General features: G+C 37.0%; 1 protein-coding gene across 1 annotated transcript in view; it reads left to right on the top strand.

Moving 5' to 3' along the window:
- Positions 1-23,642, top strand: part of CEP128 (centrosomal protein 128kDa) — a 477,957-nt gene that overhangs the window by 425,943 nt on the left and 28,372 nt on the right. The window contains exons 23-24 of the mRNA XM_011949470.1: positions 1,845-1,922; positions 5,788-5,901. Of these exons, the coding sequence (XP_011804860.1) occupies positions 1,845-1,922; positions 5,788-5,901 (192 nt within the window). The remainder of the gene's footprint in view (positions 1-1,844; positions 1,923-5,787; positions 5,902-23,642) is intronic.

Below are 23,642 nucleotides of genomic sequence, written 5' to 3' on the forward strand. Positions count from 1 at the left end.
AGGTGAAACTCAAGGACCTGCCAAGGGGATAGCAATGGAAAGCAATCAAAGATCATTCACCCCGCAAAATTCTGGAAAGGCTTTTGCATGGGAATAATCAGCACAGTTACTGTTGAAGGAGGGGGTGGATGGGTACATTGAAAGTGTCTGTAAGGAAGGGTTAGACCCTCAGCCCTCTGTCTCCATAACTGCCTCTACCCCCGAACCCTGTGAAAGACGTAAAGTATATGCTGTGGGGGAACCTGCATCATTGAGGCTCTGGATTGGATATGCCAGGCAGAGAACAGCATCTCTCTCTTCAGGGAAATAGGAGATTTCAAATAGGAAAGTTAACTGAGAAAATAATGAACTCCTCCCGAGAAAAAAATATACAAAAATTATCTGGGTGTGGTAGTGTGTGCCGTTAGTCCCAGGTCCTCAGAGGCTGATGTCGGAGGATCCCTTGAGCCCAGGAGGTTGAGACTGCAGTGAGCTGTGAATGTGCCTTTGCAGTCTAGCCTGGACAACAGAGCGAGACCCTGTCTCTGGAAAAGAAAAAAATACATATTCATAATTGAGAGACTCCCCATTCCACAAAATGAGCCTGTTGACTACTTATTTAGCTTACAATTTCATTATGTAATTCTCAGGGTAGGTATTATTTATGATAATTAATGCTATATGATGCATTGATAACTAACCCTGAAATCTTATGGCTTAACACATTAGAGGTTATTGTGTGACTCACATGAAATCCAATATGGTGGGCAGCTCTCATGTTAATCTTGTAGTTATGCCTTCTGGAGCATGTGGCCATCAGGGTCCTCATGGCAGGGGCTGGGATAGAAGGGGGAACGTTCAGGTTCAACTGTCTCATTCCAGAAGTGACACTCTCAGAATCCATTGTTCAGAACTTTCACAGGGGAGAAGTAGGGACGCACATGGAATATTGAGGGTCCACTTACTTCCCTGCAACTTCGTGTAAATTCATGTCCAGGTTCTTGCAGGACACTTCACTTTCTTCCCATGTGTCAGCCATTGGGTTTATGGTTTATTTCATTGAACAATTAAAATTCATTTTAAATTTAAGAGCTAGCACCTGTTCCCCGCCTAAGATGTGTGGCCTTGTGACAGAACTGAGAATACAGAGATGCTTATAATATATATGCAGTCTCTAGTCTTAAGGTTATTTTACCATTTAACTTTTTATTTTATGTTTGCTTTGAAATAATTTTCAGATCATTCTCTCTTAATGTTCACAGGTGGGTGTAAGTGATCAGCTAATTAAAGACTATGTAATAAGTTACTGACTTATGATCAACAGGATCTTGTGTCCCTGAAGCAAATGTTTAATTTCAGATATTTCTTCCAAATCTTGAGAACCACTCCTCCTTCCCTTTTAACTGAAATAATTGCCGAGAACTCTTTTCTTCTTTATAATGGCAACATTTGAGAATCTCTAATATGCTCCATAGATAAGTAACTGCAGATTCATCTATTTCTCAGTATTACCTCATGGTTTATTTCTGATGTTCACTGAAGCAAGTTTGTAAATTAATATTAATATGAAATAGTCTATAGAAAGTTTCATAGCATATCAGTTGAAAGCAATTATCCAGGAAGAATTTTTGTATCTGAATCAGTCTTGCAAATGCATCTCATATACTTTTTGAAAGGAAATAATTCTTCTGATTTCAAAAGATACATTTATCTTGGAAACACTATTATATATGTTCTTATTTGACTGTCTAAATCTACAGCTTGAACTGCTTCTTTCAGTGGTGCATCTGATTTTTAGTATGTGGATTCTGAGAGTATTAATCAATTTTTTATAACGTTTGGTTTCCTTATGTTTTCTATTTCAGAGTACTCGAGTGGCCTTGGACCATCTGGAGTCTGTGCCTGAGAAACTGAGCCTACTAGAAGATTTCAAAGACTTCAGAGTAAGAAAGAGTTGGCTTGTCTCTTTCAGTATTTTATCTGAGTGAGAACACTTGACATCTTCCTGATGTGCAAAGAAAAGTATAGTGAAGGAAGAAGGACTAAAAAACATTGGGGACTTTTAGCATACCACCTTATCAGAGTTTATTGACATTTGTGGAGTTAGAATTGAAAACAATGCAACTTATATATTAGCACAAGATAGGAAGATACTTTTACTGTACTACTAGATGCTCAGTTGGGCCCCTAAAGCTTTAACAATAATTTAGAAAAGCCTAAGAATTAAAGAGAGTTACACATTACACTGACAGTAGGTAACTTTTTTGATTAGCAATTTTAATTTGTGGATTATATGGGTACTGTTTGTTTTAGATATATGGTAGTTCCCAGGTTATCTTTATACTATGACATATGAACTCAAACCCACATAAATTTCACATTTCATATTTCATGGCCATTTATTGATAGACCTCTAACCACAAAGCATTTCATTATCAAGCCAATTTGTTACATGTGTTAATTTACCTTGTGTAATTTTTTAAATTCCTCATAGAGGAGATACTCAAAACAAATATCTCTGTTGCCAGTCCTGCCGGACAAGGTCTGGTCCCAAGAATGTCGTATATAGCCTTAGGGCTGCAGATGCAATGTAAAATTTTAATGATTTATAATTTATTGACCGTGTATAGCTGAAGCTAACAATGGGAAGGATTTCTTTTTGGCAACCATGTAATCATATTTCACATTGACCTTAAAATATAACTTATGTTATATTTAGGTTCTGTTTAGATCTGACATATTATTTGAAGATACAGTGGATAGGAAAATAGCCAGATCATGCCGTATTGATTTATTGGAAGCATTGATATAATGTGGTTCCCAAGGTCTACACTATCTTAAAATTACCTTGCATTAAGCATCTTTTGGTAGTTCAGTAACTAACATTTTTGAGTGAGATCCAGTTTAGCTGACACATCTACAAAGCTAGACTATCCCAAATTGAACAAAACCAAGTGTTTCAAATATATTTTACTAAGTTTTGATTCTTTCTCATGATTTGATTATATATTTGCAGTTTAAATATCTATCAAAGAATTATGAAACCATATCCAAAACAATGCAATTTCTGTTTACTCTTAAACAACCCGATGTGACAGGAGGCAATATGTTATATCCATATTCTTTTTGTTTTTTCTCTGGAGCTAACAGAAATTATCCAAGTAAATGAAGGGCAGACAAGAGAAAGTATGGGAAACAGGTGGCACTCGTCACTGAGAAATAGACACCTGTCTAATACCAGCATTAAAATATAAAGTTTACCCTCCAGTGACAGATCACTTTTGCCCCAGTTGTCTACAATGAACAGAATGTTCATAAGTACAATTTAAAAGTTGTATTCTCTACTATTACCAAAAGGCTCATTATCATTATTTTTAATTCTATGAGCTGGTGATCATCTACAAGTCTAGCTCATATACATACAGACTCATATATGAAGATGCCTAAATAGTGAAATTTTGGGGGAAAGTCTTTTTCAGAGTTCAGCATTGTACTTTCCAATATATTAAAATTGAAACCTTTAGCTTGAAAAGGGAAAGAGTTAATTAGCAAGTGTAATGCACACACTGCATGATACTTAGCAGGTGCTAAGTACTTTATGGTACATGTTTCCTAATCTTCAGAGATACCCTATAGATAGGTATTATTTTCGCCCATTTTATAGATGAGGACACTGAAGCTTGGAGCCCATAAACTAGCTGAACATGGGATCTAATTTATGTGTAAAACAGCAGAGCCCATCTGCTTCGCCCTGCTGCTTTTAGCTTAAAATCTATTCTACATGTACTCTAAAGTTCTCTATGTGATTACAAAGAGCTGATTTTAATCAACTTAACAAAAATGACTAGACATGGCCTTAAATGAAATACATAAAGCCTTGAGATTATTAGATGTAGATTATATTTATTCAAACCCTTTAAACTTTCTAAAAATCAGTGTGGTGTGAACAAGAATACAAAGACCTAAGTTCTGGTCCAAACTCATGCACCAGACAAAAATCACTTAATGCCTCAGGAGATATGTCCACATTCATGTGACGAGACACTTGAACAATATTATCTCTGGGTTCTTATATACCTATTTCTTGATATGTAGACCATAGCCTATGACTTTAAGTGTGAGTACAGACCTTATCCTATTTGGATAGGCCTGACTTTATTCTTGTTTAAATGTGGTCATATTTATTTTGAAAGAATTGTTGGCCAGGCATGGTGGCTCACGCCTGTAGTCTCAGCACTTTGGGAGGCTGAGGTGGGTGGACCACCTGAGGTCAGGAGTTCAAGACCAGCCTGACCAGCATGGCGAAACCCCATCTCTACTAAAAATACAAAATTAGCCAGTTGTGGTGGCACATGCCTGTAATCCCAGATACCCAGGAGGCTGGGGCAGGAAAATTGCTTGAACCCAGGAGGCGGAGGTTGCAGTGAGCTGAGATCACACCATTGCACTCTAGCCTGGGTGACAGAGTGAGACTCTGTCTCAAAAAAAAAAAAAAAAAAAAAACTGTTTCAGCTCTACAATTCCATATTTAAACATTACATTTTTGATTAGGTGGAAAGGGAGTAGCACTGGGTTCCAAGTCCAAACTGCCACAAATTGTCCAGCCCTGGGCAAATCATTTTAACTTCCCTGGGCTCTAGTTTTTAGAGGTTTTGTTTTGTTTTGTTTTTGTACTAAGCATGAGAACTTTGGAATTATAATACCCCTTCTAGCTTGAACATTCAGTAAGTTTAAGGTTTCTTGTGACTTTGAGGGACACTAAATCCCTATATGTATTTTTTTTATGTACCAAAATCAGTTGTCCTCATTGTTTTTCTAATTTCTCCCTAAATAATAATAGAAATGTCTAAATAATTATCTAGAGTAACTGTTTGCTGTGTTCCTTCTTCCCCCAAGAAATGAAGAGAAAAGAAAGAAAAAAAGGCAGGCCCTGGAAATTTTTGTTTTCTTAATTTTTTTTATTACCTGAATCTTTTTCTGTTTATGAAGGCAAAGAAGCTATCCTTAAATTTAAAAATCTACGTGACATAATAGTTAAAAGGCAGGATGTTGTTTATGGATAAGTGAAGTAAAAGGGCTCTAGTTTTATAGGTAGCAATTTTTTAAAACAAGAATATATTGACGCTAAGTACCAATCCAAGGGATAGTACACAGCATCCAAATGTGGCATGTGTCATTAATGACATCTTTGGACAGTACATTGCTACTTGAACCTTGTTCTAAAGGATGTCAGTCACTGTAGATGGGCATAGGGACTAGTTGTTAAAAGAATTCAGGTAACCACTGTAGGATGCATTGCATTTTTATGGTTTTATCCACAGTGACAATTTTCTTCTTTTTCTTTTTCTTTCTTTTTTTTTTTTTAAGACAGAGCCTTGCTCTTTCACCCAGGCTGGAGTGCAGTAGCACAATCTCACTGCAACCTCTGCCTCCTGGGCTCAAGCGATCCTCATTCTCCCACCTCAGCCTCCTGAGTAGCTGGGACTACAGGCATGCACCACCACATCTGACTAGTTTTTGTATTTTTTTATAGAGGTGAGGTTTCATCATGTTGCCCAGGCTGGTCTCGAACTCCTGGAGCAGAGCAGTCCTCCCACCTTGGCCTCCTAAAGTGCCGGGATTACAGGTTTGAGCCACTGCATGTAACCTTCTTCTTTCTCTATGGTGGCCTGTGATTCTCCTATATATCTCTAAATTTTTGTAATTATTTATTTTCATTTTTATCTACATATAGACTCTTTCTTACTCTAATTTCAAGCACCGATTTTCTTTCATCTACCAATTCAGACCCTTTGCTTTTTTTCCCAGGATTCCTGCAGTTCATCTGAGAGAACTGATGGAAGATATTCTAAATACAGAGTTCGCAGAGATTCTCTTCAGCATCACCAAGATGACATCAAGTACAGAACCAAAAGTTTCAAAGTAATGTTCTTTATATACATTTTTAGTCTTTAAGTAGTATCCATGTTTAAGGCTACCACCTCTTAAGCAGCCTCTGTTTGTGTAAGGGCACTTGTGAAAGAAAATATTTTCCTTGATATATTAAATAGATTTTCAATTCTGTGGAAATAGAGAATAAAAATCTAGCATTTGTGCTTATCACATTTTGTCTGGGAAGTAAGCCTTAAGTCTATGCCATCACTGCTTGATATGTTACTTGTTCATGGGAACTGGTGCTGCTTAAGAGCCAAGAAACCCCTGGTCACTGTTTGGTCAAAGTCTTAGTGGGATGTTCACCTTCTTCCATGTGTAAGTCTAGCTGCTCTCCACACTGAAGTCTGCAGTAGGTCAGATAATATATTGTACTTTGGAATTCTAGTCATTTTCTTCTAGAGGGAATATGAACTCCGTATGAATACTTCAGCTTTTGTTTCATCACCATGGAGCCAGCACAGGACACTGGGAAGGCTTAACTATATTAACAAAAAGCATACATTCTCTAGAGCCTACCCAGTATCCATCTGGGATCTGGGTGATTTTAAATCCATTTCATCTTGGGCAGCTCTCAGTTTGGAGCACGGTTTCTCAACCTTGGCATTCTTGATATTTGGGGCCAGTTAATTCATTGTGGTAGAGGCAGTTTTATGCATTGCAATAGTTGCATCCCTAAAACGTATGCACTAGACGCCAGTAACATCTCCCATCTCAGGTTGTAACATCCAAAAATGTCTCCTGACCTTGTCAGATGTTCCCTGGAGGGCAAAGATGCCCTCTGTTGAGAATGCTGACCCAGAGAGAATCCATCTATATTCAAATGTGCACTCCAAGTCAATTAAAACAAAAGCTAAGGGTTTTCTGGCTTTCTTGTGTTCTTACAAACTTGAATATGTATGAATATTCATTACACTGTATATATTCACTTATTACAGTGAAATATAATTATTTCTCAGAAGCGTCTTTCCTCCTCTGAATGTAATTGGATAGAATGCTCAGTGGATATAAAGACAGTGTTCATTTCCATAAGTCCTTCTTAGCATGCTTAAAATGAGCATTATACTTTCTCCCTTCCAAATAAAAATTAACACAATTAGGACAGGTTATTGATACCCTTACTGTGAAGAGAACATCCTGTGACTTTGTTCCCTTTTACTTTTGTTTTTAATAGATCCATATATTCACTATAGTAGTGACCTTGTCTCGTATGGCAATGTTTAAGTTCTCTAAATCATCTTCCAACATTCCCAGTCAGGTCCTGCAAACTCAAGCATTTCTCCACCATTTAAAGGAGTGCCGCTAATCTATAACAGAAATACAAAGTTTAGGCTACGAAAGCTAATGATTATTGAGCATATTTTAGAACAAACCACAAGACATTTCTCTTTTTGTAGGTGTTACATGCCTTATATACATTATCATATGTAATATTCACGGCAGTCCTCTCAGATAAGCATGACTATTTTTCCTCTTATACCACTGAAGAAAGCAAGGCTGTAGAGTAATTAAATGGTTGAATCAGGATTAAAACCTAAGTCTGCCTAGCTTTAGTAATTTACGTCATTGACCACTGTGCCATGACAGTATAAGTTTAGACCTTATATACCTAATTTTTTCTGGAAGTCACCAAATACAGGAATATATTTTCAATATGTAAAAATCAGTGTTCTCCGAAAATGCATAAACATAGTACATGCCTCTTAGTTCAGCAGAGGTCTAGATGCAAATGAAATATTTAAAACATTATTTTCCAGTACACTTAGAGTTGGTATCAGGTGAATCAGTGCTATCTAGTGGCACCCAAATTGCTATAAATCAATGCAATTTCCATAACAGCATATGGCAAAGCTATGAATGTTTAACATGTTCAGCAAGTAATCTCATTGGAGTTCTGTTTAAAATTACATTTGCAGCTGAAGAGGGCATCAGGCCTAGTTCATAAGAGGGGCCAGCACTTAGCAAAATGAAAAATAAGTTTGAAAATTTTGCAAGTAGATAGTGCAAATATAGGATAGAGCTGCAGAACCCATTTTATGATGGCGTTGTTCCACATTAATACTACTTAAATATTTTAAAACAAATACATTTCAGCAATGGATATATCTACTATCACCCATATGTCACAGATTCCTGGCCTGAAATAATATAGTAATTTAACGTAAAACTCACAGGAATATAACATTTTTGGTAGTCACTGGAGAGAAAAATATAGGAACACATTTTTGCCAATTGTAGATACCAGTGGTCATTTTCTCATACTCCTTTCATGAAAATAAGTTTTTAAAAAAGACTGAGAGAGAAGGCAGCTTTAAAAGAACAGTGAGCTTAAATGAGTAATGAGAAAGTTGTGTTAGTCATTTCTTGTCTTCATGGATAATCAGAAGAGCCAGCTATGATACCTCATTGACATCCTGAAGAAAATGCTTCAAATAAGAGAAACAGGAACTCAAGAGAGAATGTGCCCCTTACTCCATCAGTTTCAGAAGACATTATTTCAGTAGCTATTAACTTTCCCCACATTTGCTAAGACAGAATTCAAAGAAAAGGCAAATTATAGGGACTTGAGTTAACTGGTTCTACTGAAAACTACAGTTCCAGGAAATCAGTGTAAGACTCAGTTTAATGCAGCAAACATATACTGTACAGCTACCATGTTGCAAATCACAGTACCTGTGGGTGTGGGGTTGGGGAATAAATGTATAAAGATGCAGAAAGCATGGTATTAAAGGAGAGAATATTTACCTAGCTATCTTAATTCTAACAGACACAGGTGCTCTAGAGCAGAGGTTGGCAAACTGCTCATGGGTCCAATCTTGCCTGCCAACTATTTTTGTAAATAAAGTTTTATTGTATACAACCACACTCATTTATTCACATATTGTCTTTGGCTGCTTTTGCACTGAACAGTAGAGTTGAATAGTTGCTACAGAAACCATATGGCCCACAAAGACTAAAGTATTTACTGTCTGGCCCTCTATAGAAAATGTTTTCCAACCTCTGGTCTAGAGGAAGAAGAAACTACTAATCTACTTCTTCCTTTACACATTATATGACATATTTCCTTTTCTGTATTTGCCAATCAAATAGATACTCTCCAAGCTCTTTGGAAAGTCATAATACTTATTCATTCAGCAAATATTTATTGAGTGTCAGCTGTGTGCCAAGAACTTTCTAGGTGCATGGGACTCACGTCAGTGAACAAAATGAAGCAAAAATCTCTGACTTTTTTGTTGTAATTGGACAATATTCATATTTTTGTTGTTTTTCTAAACACAGAATTCATCAAACATTTATTGGATTTCTAATGCAAACCAAGGCACTGTGCTAGGAGCTCAAGACAATGGCACAATAAGAAAAAACATTACCAACCCTTAGGAATTTAAATCCTTCATACAAATTACAGTGGCACAAAAAAGAAAAGGGCTAAATGCTATAAAGGTAGCCCCATAAAAGTGGCCCCAGTAAACTGCATTGGGGGTTCAGAGGAAAGAAAGATGCTCAAGAGTCTTTTGAAAAGAGGTTTGTAGTGACAAGGCACAAGAAAACATGTATCCACATCTCAGTTTGGGAGAGGATCACTATTAGAATTTCAGTTGTAGATTCTGACTATATTCCTGTTGACAGACAAATAACTGTTGGAATAGCAGACTGTGTTGGCAGCTGGCTTCTCTTATGTTGTTGCTGTTGTAAAAAGGCAATGAAACATCCAATATGACCACACTGCTGGTGTAAGGAAGGGTTAGCAGGAAGTGGGCAAGTCAGGTTCTCTTTCAATCACTCCAAGGCTAGAGCCATCTCCTCTGTTTATTCCTGTGGCAATCACCAGAACAAAAAGGATCAGCTTTCTAGAAGCCTGTCAAGATTTTGAGCAGGACCATCATCCCCAATTGTGAGAGCATCAAATGTAATATTGTCTTAAGTTGACCAAGCTAACTGGACAAAGCCTGATCTAAAAGCTTATATTTAGAATTCATTTCAAAGCTGAATCTAACACAACATTTTCTCTGTCTTGGTAGACAAGAGAAGCATTTCATGGCCTCTCTTTCATCAAGCCTAATTGGGTTTCTGTAGGACATACAGGCTTCCTTCCTGGCTCAGCTGTTTCAAATAGAACAGAATGTTCAAAAGTCAGCCAGTAACACAGCATCACTAATTTGAATTCACAGAGGAGCATGGTTTTGTCCAAGACATCCCCATTTATTACCTTTACCCATACTAAATATATGGTTTTAATTAACATTGGAATTTTTTAGTAAAATTGCAGAAGGCATGTTTATTCCCCATTCTTCTTCCCCTTGAAAGAAAAGTTATGATTTTTAACTTGTAGTTGAAGAGTTAGTATACAGTTTCTTTTTAAACAAACAGATGTTTTATGGGATAAGATGAGGTAGGTGAGGAAGCATTAATAATGGCTTTCGGCACAGTCCATGGAAGCAGAGTTTGCCAAAGCCCTGTCATATTTGTTCAGTGTAAGTACGTGTGTGATATAAGTGCATGTTTTGTTCCTTGAACTCATTTCTCTCTCATTGAATCTTTGTGATTTGTTTATACCTTGCTCACAGCAATTAATGGCTGTTAGCACTTTCTCTCTCAAGTCAGCTATTTCTGTACATATCTTAAATCTTCTACAACAGTAGCTTCTAAAGCATGCTATGTATAATTCCTAGTACAATTCAAGATTGTAGGTGATGCATAAACATTTTGATTTTAATGACTATAAAAATATATCACTAATGGATTATTACATTGATTTTTACAGATATTGCTTAGGAATAGTAGTGGCAACCATGGGAGAATTTGAGAGAGCGTTAACCCTACAATACTCCAATTATCTCATTTATAACTACTCCATGCTTTGATAAGAAGTCATATGTAAACTAATATGCAAACACAGCTCTGTGCTTCTCTCCATCCTTTAAGTCTCCCCTATACAGAGATTTAGAGTGCAAGGTTAACTTTTAAGTAAATGTAAGAGAAAACAGTAGTAAAACTATAGGTGAATATTGACGTTTGGGAAGTGCTCTTCTACTAGGTTGTATGGGCTTTTGAAGGCAAGCACTGCCTTGACTCCAGAACACACAGTGAGTGTACAACACATGTTAAATTGGTGATTTTAAAAACTTTTAAAAAATCATTTTCTAGTTTCAGCCTTTCTAAAATTCTAACAAAAATTTAATTGCTAGTTTTGCAGTAAAGATTACACGACACATTTAAAACCTTACAGGCAATCAAATCATGCTGAAATATGAAGATATGTTTATTCTCTTGAAGTGGTCAAGACTAACCTGCTCGCCATATTTAACTAGTCAATTTCATCCTGCTCTTCAAAAATTAAACAAAAGGTTGCCAGTTGAATTGGTATTTTTTTCTTTGTTAAAAATCTGAAATTTGTAATGGATCTAAAGTGCTTATTCAGAAATCAACATGGGTACTTAGATGAGCATGTTAATATTTTAACCTATTAGAGCCACACTTTATCAAACCCAATTCCCTTAGCAAGCCACATGCTTTTACCCTTCCAAATAATTTACTCCACAAAAATATTAAGAAAAGAAAGATTGTGAACAAATGTAACTATATAAGCCATTTTTAATACTCTCTAATTGAAAATTCTAGGTACTAAATACCTAAGAAAAAACAATTAAATTTATTAGTTTTTAACAAACATCATAATATATTCATCCAAACAATGATTGTTTCCTTTAAAATAGTCACTTTAAGGCCGTGTGCAGTGGCTCATGCCTATAATCCCAGCACTTTGGGAGGCTGAGGTGAGCAGATCACGAGGTCAGGAGATCGAGACCATCCTGGCTAACATGGTGAAGCCCTGTCTCTACTAAAATTACAAAAAAAAAAAAAAAATTAGCTGGGTATGGTGGTGGATGCCTGTAGTCCCAGCTACTCAGGAGGCTGAGGCAGGAGAATGGGGTGAACCCGGGAGGCAGAGCTTGCAGTGAGCCAAGATCGTGCCACTGCACTCTAGCCTGGGTGACAGAGCGAGACTCCATCTCAAGAAAAAAAAAACCAATAAAGTCACTTTAAGAGACTAAGCACTGATTCCTGTGAACCATCATTAAAAACATCTTCACACCCCTCCCTTTATTTCTTATGTCAATGGCACATCTTTTTGAGTATGCTTGTTTGTGGCAAATTTTTATCCACTATGAGTGGATTTGGTTTCTGAAAATGGATGAAAGTCATGTGAAGCCACGTCTGAAGTAAGTAAAAAGAAAAAATTTGAGTAAAATCTTTTCATTATTGGCACACTGGGAATATATACTTTCATACAATAAAATATCAATTAGATATTAGTCCTATTATGAAAACTAGTCAAAGAGATTCAAATGGATTTATCTAGAAGAGTATTTTCATAAATCTGTTAATATGGTAGATGAGTGTTGCTTTGGTTTTTTTTTAGATGGAATCTCACTCTGTCATCCAGGCTGGAGTGCAGTGACGGTCTTGGCTCACTGCAACCTCCGCCTCCTGAGTTCAAGCAAGTCTCCTGCCTCAGCCTCCCAGGTAGCTGGGATCACAGGCATGTGCCACCATGCCTGGCTAATTTTTGTATTTTTAGTGGAGATGGGGTTTCACCATGTTGGCCAGGCTGGTCTCCAATGCCTGACCACAGACGATCTGCGATCTTCCACCTCCCAAAGTGCTGGGATTACAGGTGTGAGCCACTGTGTCTGGCTTGCTTTCGGTTTTTAATATTGTTGTATCAATTTGGATTCCCAGTGGTAAATTTGCATAGTTTGCATAGTTAGAAGTACTGGTTGTTCACTGTTTCTGTCTGAATAGATTAGAATCATACATGTTAATGCTGAGAGGACCCAGAGATGATCTGGTGCATCAAGACACTGAGAATGTGAGAGCAGTAATCTCCTGTTTCCCAGCTCCACCACAGCAAACTTTAATTTCTGCACTTTGGTCAAGAAATGATCATCATATGACCATTTATTGAGTTCTTTAGTGTAGATGGCACAGCACTAAATTGTGGAGTATTTGGATGGGTAGATGGAAAAATGAGTAGATGGAAAGATGGGTAGATGGAGACAATCATAGCCTCACCCTCTTGGAGGTTAAAATGTAAAATAGCACCACACAGATGGAGATATGGAGGGCAGACTTTAAGTAAAACATCTGCCCAGATTAAACTTTCAGATGGGAATAAAGTAGTTTACTGAGGAAGAGATTAAATTTTCTTGAGCACTGATAGAGAACTGGGAATTCAGAGTAGGGCAGAAATGGAGGGACAGTGCATTATTAGGCTAGAGACAAATTCAGGAAAATATTTTTGCCAAGGAATGTGAAATACATACGTGTTTGTTCCTTCTCTCCCGGGGAAGGGCTGGACAAATTAAGATTTTTAAAAATTAAATGTATCATTTGTCTCATACACTTTGAACTTATAATATTCCAGAGAGAAAAATACTTGGTGAGTATCATTAAATATTCATCATTAGAGATCAGTTTAGCAAAGACATTTAGTCAGGTTGGAACAGCTTTTTAAAAACCAATTACAATGTGGGTTATGAAAGAGAAGTGGAAGAAACCCAGGAAAAATATTAGAAAATGCAAGTCCCTTCACCCAGTGGAACTTTTGCAGAGATTTCTGGCTAACTAGCTTGTTGAGACTTAGGACAGCAATGAAAATAGGTCCTTGTGCTAAGTATATAAGAATTGGTAAGAAGCAAAAGCTGAGATCATTAGAATTGCAAAGAATGTTCCTTTTTAACAAATATTTCCTTTGTAATACTTAAGCTTTTGGTGCAAAGATCGCTAGGAATTGGAAACATTCATTTTATCATCACCTTATAAAATTTACTTTTATAGAAGTTCTACAAATTAATTATCAGTATAGAATTAGAGGAGATGACAGTTTTGTTTTGTTTTTTTCATATTCTGTTATGTTGATTGTTCAAAGCATTTTGAAATATTTTTATTTTAGGGTAGTCTTTTAGGGTTAGCTTGGATAGTTTTGTTTCAAGGTAATATAAGAAATTCTGACAATATTTTGAAGACTTATATTAGAACTTAAAGATATAATAGAGTTAAACCTCCTCATTTTCCAAAAGTGAAAGAAATAAATGTGAGTGATTGAATCATGAATAAGTCAACAATTGTAAAGGGAAGGAATAACAGTCATAAATGTGTGTTCACCTATTAACAGTGTCAAAATATATGAAGAAAAAACTGATAGAATTGTAAGGAAAAATAGTCAAATCCATAATTATAGCTGGAAATTTCAACATTCCTTTTTTAGCAATTCATAAAACAGTAGGCAGAAAGTCAGTAAAGATATAGAAGACTTGAACAATACTATTAACCAAGTAAATTTAATTGACATTTATAGAATACTTCCCCCAAAACAGCTAATTACACATATTTTTCATGTACACATTGACTATTTCCCAAGGTACACTATATTCTAAGTCATAATGAGAGACAGGGCTACGTGGATTTCCTAGGGCGACTAAGAATCCCTAAGCCTAATTGGGAAGGTGACCGCATCCACCTTTAAATACGGGGCTTGCAACTTAGCTCACATCTGACCAATCAGGTAGTAAAAAGAGCTCACTAAAATGCTAATTAGGCTAAAACAGGAGGTAAAGAAATAGCCAATCATCTATCACCTGAGAGCGTGGTGGAGGGACAATGCTCAGAATATAAACCCAGGCATTGGAGCTGGCAGTGGCAACCCCCTTTGGGTCCCCTCCCATTGTATGGGAGTTCTGTTTTCACTCTATTAAATCTTGCAACTGCATGTTCTTCTGGTCTGTGTTTGTTACAGCTGGAGCTGAGCTTTCGCTCGCCGTCCACCACTGCTATTTGCAGCAGACCCGCCACTGACTTCCACCCCTCTGGATCTGGCAGGGTGTCCACTGTGCTCCTGATCCAGTGAGGTGCCCATTGCCACTCCCAATCAGGCTAAAGTCTTGCCATTGTTCCTGCATGGCTAAGTGTCCCGGTTCATCTTAATCAAGCTGAACGCTAGTTGCTGGGTTCCACGGTTCTCTTCTGTGACCCACGGCTTCTAATAGAGCTATAACACTCACCACATGGCTCAAGATTACATTCCTTGGAATCCATGAGGCCAAGAACCCCAGGTCAGAAAACAAAAGGCTTGCCACCATCTTGGGAGCTCTAAGAACAAGGACCCCCCAGTAACAATAAAACAAATTTCAATAAATTTAAAATGATTGAAATTATGCAATATATGTTGTCTATTCACAACAGAATGAAATTAGAAATTAATAACAGAAAGATACCTAAACATTTCCCAAATATTTAGAAGTTAAACATGATACTTCAAATAATCCATGGATGTATCAAGAAAATCAAAAGAAAAATTAGAAAATATTTTACCTATATAAAAATTAATACACAATTTATCCAAATTTGTGAGATCATCTAAAAAGTGCTCAGAGGGAAACCTGTAACATGAAATGTGTATATTACAAAAGAAAAAATGTTTCAAATCAATAGTCTGTGCTTCCATTGTAAAAAACTAGAAGACCAAGAGCAAATTAAACCCAAAGTAAGTAAAAGCAAGGATACAGTACATTTAAGATCAATGAAATTAAAAAAATAAATAAATTACCTAAAAGCAGGTTCTTCGAAAAAATCGATAAGAATCAAAAATCTCTAGCCAGACTGATTAGGACAAAAAAGAGAAGATACAAATGGCCAATATTAGGAATGAAAGAAGAATATTACTACAGCTCCTAATGATATTAAAAGAATAATTAGGGGGAGGAGGCAGAGCAAGATGGTGAAATAGAACCCTCCAGCAATTGTCCCCCATCTCTCTCTCTCAGGAAAACCAAATTGAACAACTAACTATCCAGACAAAAAAGCACTCCTCTATGAATCAAAATTCAGGTGAACAATCACAGTATCTGGTTCTAACATCATATCAAGGAAAAAGACACTGAAGAGGGTAGGAAAGACTATCTTGAATTGCCTACATTTCCCCACTCCTCCCCCATCCTCTGGCAGCAGCCGTGTGGTGGGAGAGAGAATCTGTGTGTTTTGGGGAGAGAGAGAACAGTGATTGTGGAACTTTGCATGGGAACTCAGTGCTACCCTGTCACAGTGGAAAGCAACACAAGTCAGAATTTAGTCATGCCCATGGAGGGAGCATTTAGACGAGCACTAGCCAGAAGGGAATCATCCATCCTGATAGTTGGAATCTGAGTTCTAGCTAGACCCATCACTGTGGACTAAAGTTCTCTGGGATCCTAAATAAACTTGAAAGGCAGTTTAGCCACAAGGACAAGCCTGGTACCGTGCTGGGCTTGGAGCCATTGGCGTGACCTAGTAAGACAATAGCCAGGGCTATCAAGGGAGTGCTAGCATCACCTCTCCCCCAACTAAGGCAATACAGCTCAAAGCTCCAGGAGACACTCCTTCCTTCAGATTTAGTTGGGGAAAGGAGGAGAGTAAAGAGGACTTTGTTTTGCAACTTGGATATCAGCTTAGCCATAGTAGAATAGGGTACCAGGCAGAGTCCCGAAGCCCTCATTCCATGACCTAGCTCCCAGATAACATTTCTAGACACATCCTGGGTCAGAAGGGAACCTGCTTTGTTGAAGAAAGGACCCAGTCATGACAAGATTTAACACCTGCTGACTAAAGAGCCTGTAGGTCTTGCACACCTGTAATCCCAGCACTTTGGGAGGCTGAGGTGGGTGGATCACCTGAGGTCAGGAATTCAAGACCAGCCTGGCTAACATGGTGAAACCCCGTTTCTACTAAAAATACAAAAAAATTAACCGGGTGTGGTGGTATGCATCTGTAATCCCAGCTGCTCAGGAGGCTGAGGCAGGAGAATTGCTTGAACCTGGGAGGTGGAGGTTGCAGTGAGCTGCCATCGCACCATTGCCCTCCAGCCTGGGCAACAAAAGTGAAACTCCATCTCAAAAAAAAAAAAAAAAAAACCTAAGTGGTACCTAGGCAGTACTCGCAACAGGCCTTAGGTAAGACCCAGGCCTGTGCTAGCTTCAGGTGTGACCCAGCACATTCTCAGCTGTAGTTGTCACAGGGCAAGACTTCCTGCTTGAAAAAAGGGAAGAGAAGAGTCAAGGGGACTTTGTCTTGCAGCTTGGGCAACAGCTCAGGCACAGTGGGGATGCTGATTCCGGGTCTTGGCTTCTGGACAACATTTCTGAAATAGCCCTAGACCAGTTAGGAGCCTGTTACCCTGAAGGGAGAGACCCAGGCCTGGCAGCATTCACTACAAGCTGAATGAAGAGCCCTCAACATTATCTGGTTGACAGTTTGTTGAGTGAACATCGGTAGTATTAGGCAGTACTCATCATGGGCCTGGGGCTATGGTGGCCACAGAGAGAGACTCTTTCTTCATGAGGAAAGAAGAGTGAAAAGTAGGAAGGACTTTGTCTTCTGGCTTGTGTGTCAGCTCAGCCTCAGTAGAATAGAGCAGCAAGTAGATCCCTAAAGTTTCCAACTCTGGACCCTGGCTCCTGGATGGCATTTCTGGATCTGCCCTGGGCTGGGGCAGAGCTCACTGCTCTGAAGGAAAGGCCACAAGCGTGGCTGGATTCACCACCTGCTAACTGGAGAAGCTACAGGCCTTGAGTGAACATGACCAGTAGCCAGGAGTTAGTCACATGGACCCAGCAGAGTCCTAGTGGTGATGGCCACAGGGATGTTTCTGTCACCTCTTCCCCATCTCCAGGCAGCTTATCATGGAGAGAGAGTGAGTTCATTGATTTGGCAAAAATTAGGGGAAGAGAACAAGAGACTCTGCCTGGTAACCCAGGGAATTCTCATGGATCTTATTCAAGACCACCAGGCAGTACCTCTATAAGTCTGCAAGAATCACAGTGATACTGGGCTTCAGGTGCCGTTTAATGCAGACAAAGCTGCAGTGACCAAAGACTTAGATCACAACACTCAATTCCCTTTGAATACTTGGAAACCCTTCTCAGAAAGGATGGATCCAAACAAGCCCAGACTGCCAAGACTACAATAAATTCCTAACTCTTCAGGGCTCAGACACTGACAAATATCCCCCAGCATCAGAACCATCCATGAAAACATGCCCTCACCAAACAAACTAAACACACCAGGGACCAATCCTGGAGTGACAGAAATATGTGACCTTTAAGAGAATTCCAAGTAGCTGTTTAAATAGCACCACAAAATTCAAGATAACACAGAGACGGAATTTAGAATCCTATTAGATAAACTTAACAAACAGATTGAAATAATATTTAAAAATCAAGCAGAAATTCTGGAGCTAAAAAATTTAATTGACATACTGAAGAATGCATGAGTCACTCAAAAGCAGAATTGCTTAAGCAGAAGAAATAATTAGTGAGCTTAAAGACAGGCTATTTGAAAATATACAGTCAGAGGAGACAAAAAAATAAAAAATAATGAAGCATACCAATAAGATCTAGAAAATAGCCTCTGTTGATGAAAAGAGTCAAACTTTGTAAAATATTTGAAGAGATTTATTCTGAACCAAATACGAATGACCTTAGCCCATGACACAGCCCTTAGGAGGGTCCTGAGAATATGTGCCCAAGGTGGTTGGGGTACAGCTTGGTTGTATATATATTAGGGAGGCATGAGACATCAATCAAATACATTTGAGAAATACATTGGTTTGGTTCAGAAAGATGGGACAACTCAAAGCAGGGGCTTCCAGGCTATAGGTAAATTTAAACATTTTCTGGTTGACAATTAATTGAGGTTGTCTAAAGACCTGGGATCAATAGAAAGGAAATATTCAGGTTAAGATAAAAGATTGTGGAGACCAAGGTCTTTTTGAAGTCTTATAGTGGCTGCCCTTAGAGACAATAGATGACAAATATTTCCTATTCAGATCGTTAAAAGGTGCTAGACTTTTAGTTAATCTCTTCAGGATTGGGAGGGCCTGAAGAAAAAGATCTGGCTAGGTTAATAGAGATTCTTTACAAATGCAGTTTTTCCCACACAAAGGATGGCTTTGCAGGGCCCTTTCAAGATACGGCAGAAAAACATGTTTTGGGGTAAAATATTTTGATTTTCTTCCTGGTATTGTAATGCTATGCTAGAGTCAGATTGGAAAGTAAGTCACAATACATAGAATTAAATAAGACCCATCTGATGAGAATTTATAGTTTGTAGGGCACAACTCCCCAGACCCCTTAGACAGGAATTTGGGCAAGATTAAAAAATAGAGCTTAGTTTTCACCTCAAAAGGACAGATACAAGAGTTATTGGCCTTAAAGAGGAGCTAGAGAGATAGATTGGAGTAGAAAGTCTATCAATGAAATAATATAACAGAGAACTTTCCAAAACTACAGAAAGATATAAATATTTAAGTACAAGAAGGTTATAGAACACCAAGTAAATTTAACCCAAATAAGACTACCTCAGAACGTGTAACTCCCAAGGGTCAAGTATTAGGAAAAAAATTAAAAGCAACAAGATTAAAGAAACAAATAATATACAAAGGAGCTCCCATCCATCTGTCAGCAGACTTTTCAGTGGAAATCTTACAGGCCAGGAGAGACAGGCATGACATATTTAAATTGCTGAAGAAATACAACTTTTATGCTAGAATAGTATATCCAGGAAAAATATCCTTCAAATGTGAAGGGGAAGTGAAGGCTTTCCCAGACAAACAAAAACTGAGGGTATTTATCAACACTAGACCAGTCCTATAACAAAAGCTAATGGGAGTCCTTCAATCTGACATTAAAGGATGTTGACAAGCAATACTATATCATTTGAAGGTACAAAACTCACTGGTAATGGTAAGTACACAGAAAAATCTGAATATTATAACACTGTAATTACAGTGTATAAGGTACTCATGTCTTCAGTAGAAAGACTAAAAGATAAGTCAGTCAAAACTAATAATAAATACAACTTTTCAGGGCATAAATGGCATAAGATAAAAATAGAGACAAAGAAATTTAAAAGTAGGATGGGTGAAGTTAAAGTGTTTTTATTAGTTTTCTCTTTGCTTGTTAGTTTGCTTGTTCTTGAAGTGTTATCATTAGTTAAAAAAAAAAATGTTATGTTATTTGCAAACCTCATGATAACCTTAAATAAAAAAACCTACAACAGATACACAAAAAATAAAAAGCAAGAAATTAAAACATACTACCAGAAGAAATTGCTTTCACAAAAAGGAAGACAGGAAGAAGATGACCAGAAAACAAACATAAAATGAATAACAAAATGACAGGAGTAAGTTCTTGCTTATCAGTAGTAACAGTGATTGTAAATAGACTAAATTCTCCAATCAGAAGACAATGAGTGGCTGAATGGATTGAAAAAGGAAACAAGACCCAATGGTCTGTTGCCTACAAGAAATACACTTTACCTATAAAGACATATGTAGACTAAAAATAAATGGATGGAAAATGATACTTCATGCAAACAGAAATCCAAAACAGCAGGAGTAGCTATACTTACATCAGAAAAAATAGATCTCAAAGCAAAAATCTATAAAAAGAGACAAGGTTATCGTGTAATGATAAAGAGGTGCATTCAGCAAGAGGATATAACAATTGTAAATATATATGCACCCAACACTGGAGTTCCCAGATATATAAAACCAATATTATTGGAGCTAAAGAGAGAGATAGATACCAATACAATAATAGCTGAAGACTTCAACACCCACTTTCAGCATTGGATAGATTGTTCAGAAAGAAAGTCAACAAAGAAGCATAAGACTTAATCTGTAGTATAGACCAGATGAACCTAATAGATATGTACAGAACATTTCATCCAGTGGTTGCAGAAGACATTCTTCTCCTCAGCATATGTATCATTGACAGGGATAGACCATATGTTTGGTCACAAAACAGTTCTTTAAAAATTCAAAAAAATTGAAAAACCAAGTATCATATCTGACCACAAGGGAATAAAACTAGAAATCAATTTGGAAACTATACAAACACATGGAAATTAAACAGTATACTCTTGAATGACCAGTGGGTCAATAAAGAAACTAAGAGAAATTTAAAAATCACTTGAAACAAATGAAAATGGAAGCATAACATATCAAAACCTATGGGGTACAACAAAAGCAGTACTAAGAAGAAAATTTAGAGCAATAAATGCCTACATCAAAAAAGCAGAAGAACTTCAAATAAAAAACTGAGTGATGCATCTTAAAGAACTAGAAAGCAAGAGAAAACTAAATTCAAAATTAGTAGAAGAAAAGAAATAATGAAGATCAGAGTAGATACAAATGAAAGGGAAATGAAAAAAATACAAAATATCAACTAAACAAAAAGTTGTTTTTTTGAAAAGATAAAATTGACAAACCTTTAGCCACAATAAGAAAAAGAGAGAAAAGACCCAAATAAATAAAATCTGAGATGAAAATGGAGGCATTACACCTGATACTGCAGAGAGGATCATTAGAGACTTCAATGAGTAACTATATGCCAATAAATGGGAAAGCTTAGATAAAATGGATAAATTCTAGACACATACAACCTACTAAGATTGAACTTCCTGAAAACATCCAAAATCTGAATAGACCAATAACAAATAATGAGATTGAAGCCATAGTAAAAAGGCTTCCAGCAAAGAAAAACCTGGGACCTGATGGCTTCACTGCTGAATTCTATCAAACACTTAAATAACTAATACCAATCTTACTCAACCTATTTCAAAGAATAGAGGAGGAGGGAATACTTCCAAACTCATTCTATGAAGCCAGTATTACCCTGATACTAAAACCAGAAGAAGACACATTAAAAAAAAGAAGAAGAAAAAAAAAAACCACAGGCCAATATCTCTGATGAACATTGATGAAAAAAATCTCCCAACAGAATTCCAGCAAACCAAATTCAATAATCTATTAAAAAGATTATTCATAATAGACCAGGGATGCAAAGATGGTTTAACATACACAAATCCACCAGTGTCATACATCATACCAACAGAATGAAGGACAAAATTCATATGATCATTTCAACTGATACTGAAAAAGCATTTGATAAAATTAAACATCCTTCATATTGAAAAGCCTCAAAAAACTCAGGTTTTAGAGAGATTTTAAAAGGAACATATCTCAACACAATAGAAGTCATATATGACAGGCCCACAGCTAGTATTATACTGAACAAGAAACAGCTGAACACCCTTCCTCTAAGATCTGTAAGAAGACAAGGATGCCCACTTTCCCTAGCTGTTAAACATAGCCTTGGAAGTCCTAGTTAAGAGCAATCAGAGAAGAGAAAGAAATAAGGGGCATCCAAATTGGAAAGGAAGAAGTCAATTACTCTTGTTTGCCGATGATATGATCTTCTACTTGAAAAAAATCTAGACTGTACTGAGAAGCTATTAGAACTGTTAAACTAATTCAGTAAATTTGAAGGATACAAAATCTATATACAAAAATTAGTAGCGTTTTTATATACAAACAGTGGACAATGTGAAAAAGAAATCAAAAAAGTAATCCTATTTACAATACCCACAAATAAGATACCTAGGAATAGATATAACCAAAGAAGTGAAGGATCTCCACAATGAAAACTATAAAACACTGATATAAGAAATTGAAGAGGACACACACACACACAAAAATGGAAAGATATTTTATAGTCATGGATTGTAAAAATACTGTTAAAATGTGCATACTACCCAAAGCAATCTACAAATTCAGTGCAATCCCTGTGAAAAGATCAATGACATTCTTCATGGAAATAGAAAAAACTATCCAAAAATTTATATAGAACCACAAGACCCAGAATAGCCAAAGCCATCCTGAGCAAAAAGAACTAAGCTGGAGGAATCACATTACTTGACTTCAAATTACACTACAGAGCTATAGTAACCAAAACAGCATGTTGCTGGCATAAAAACAGACACATAGAGCAATGGAACAGAATAGAGAGCCCAGAAACAAATCCATACATTTACAGTGAACTTATTTTTGACAGAGTTTCCAAGAACATACATTGGGGGAAAAGACAGTCTCTTTGATAAATATTACTGTAAAAACTGGATATTCATATGCAGAAAAATGAAACTAGAATGTATATCTTTTATCATATACAAAATTCAGATCAAAATGGATTAAAGACATAGATGACCTCAAATTATGAAGCTACTATAAGAAAAAAGAAACTCACCAGGATGTTGGATTGTGCAAAGACTTTGAGGAATACACCAAAAGTACAGATAACCAAAGCTGGAGAGCTGGGATCACATAAAGTTAAAAAGATTCTGCACATTAAACAAAACAATCAGCCTCATGAAAAGACAACCCCAGAATAGGAGAACATTTTTGCAAACTATCCATCTAATAAGGGATTAATAACCATAGTACATGAGAAACTCAACTCCATAGAGGAAAAAACCTAGTAATTTGATTTAAAAACAGGCAAAAGATCTGGATAGTCATTTCTCAAAAGAAGATATAAAATGGCAAACAGGTGTAGGAAATGGGCTCAAGATCATTGAGAAATGTAAATCACAATTCTAAGATATCATCTCACCTCAGTTAAAGTGGCTTTTACCCAAAAGACAGGCCATAACAAATGCTGGCAAGGATGTGGAGAAAGGGGAACCCCCATACACTGTTGGTTGGAATGTAAATTAGTACAGCCACTGTGGAGAACAGTATGGAGGAGTTTTGAAAAGCGAAAAGTAGAACTTTTAGATGATCCAGCTAGGTATCCCACTTCTAGGTATACAGGGACCAAATGGGAGATCACTGGATCGTGGGGGTGGTTTTCCCCATG

This window comes from Colobus angolensis, unplaced genomic scaffold, assembly GCF_000951035.1.
Source record: "Colobus angolensis palliatus isolate OR3802 unplaced genomic scaffold, Cang.pa_1.0 Scaffold3, whole genome shotgun sequence".
NCBI classification, from domain to species: Eukaryota; Metazoa; Chordata; class Mammalia; order Primates; family Cercopithecidae; genus Colobus; species Colobus angolensis.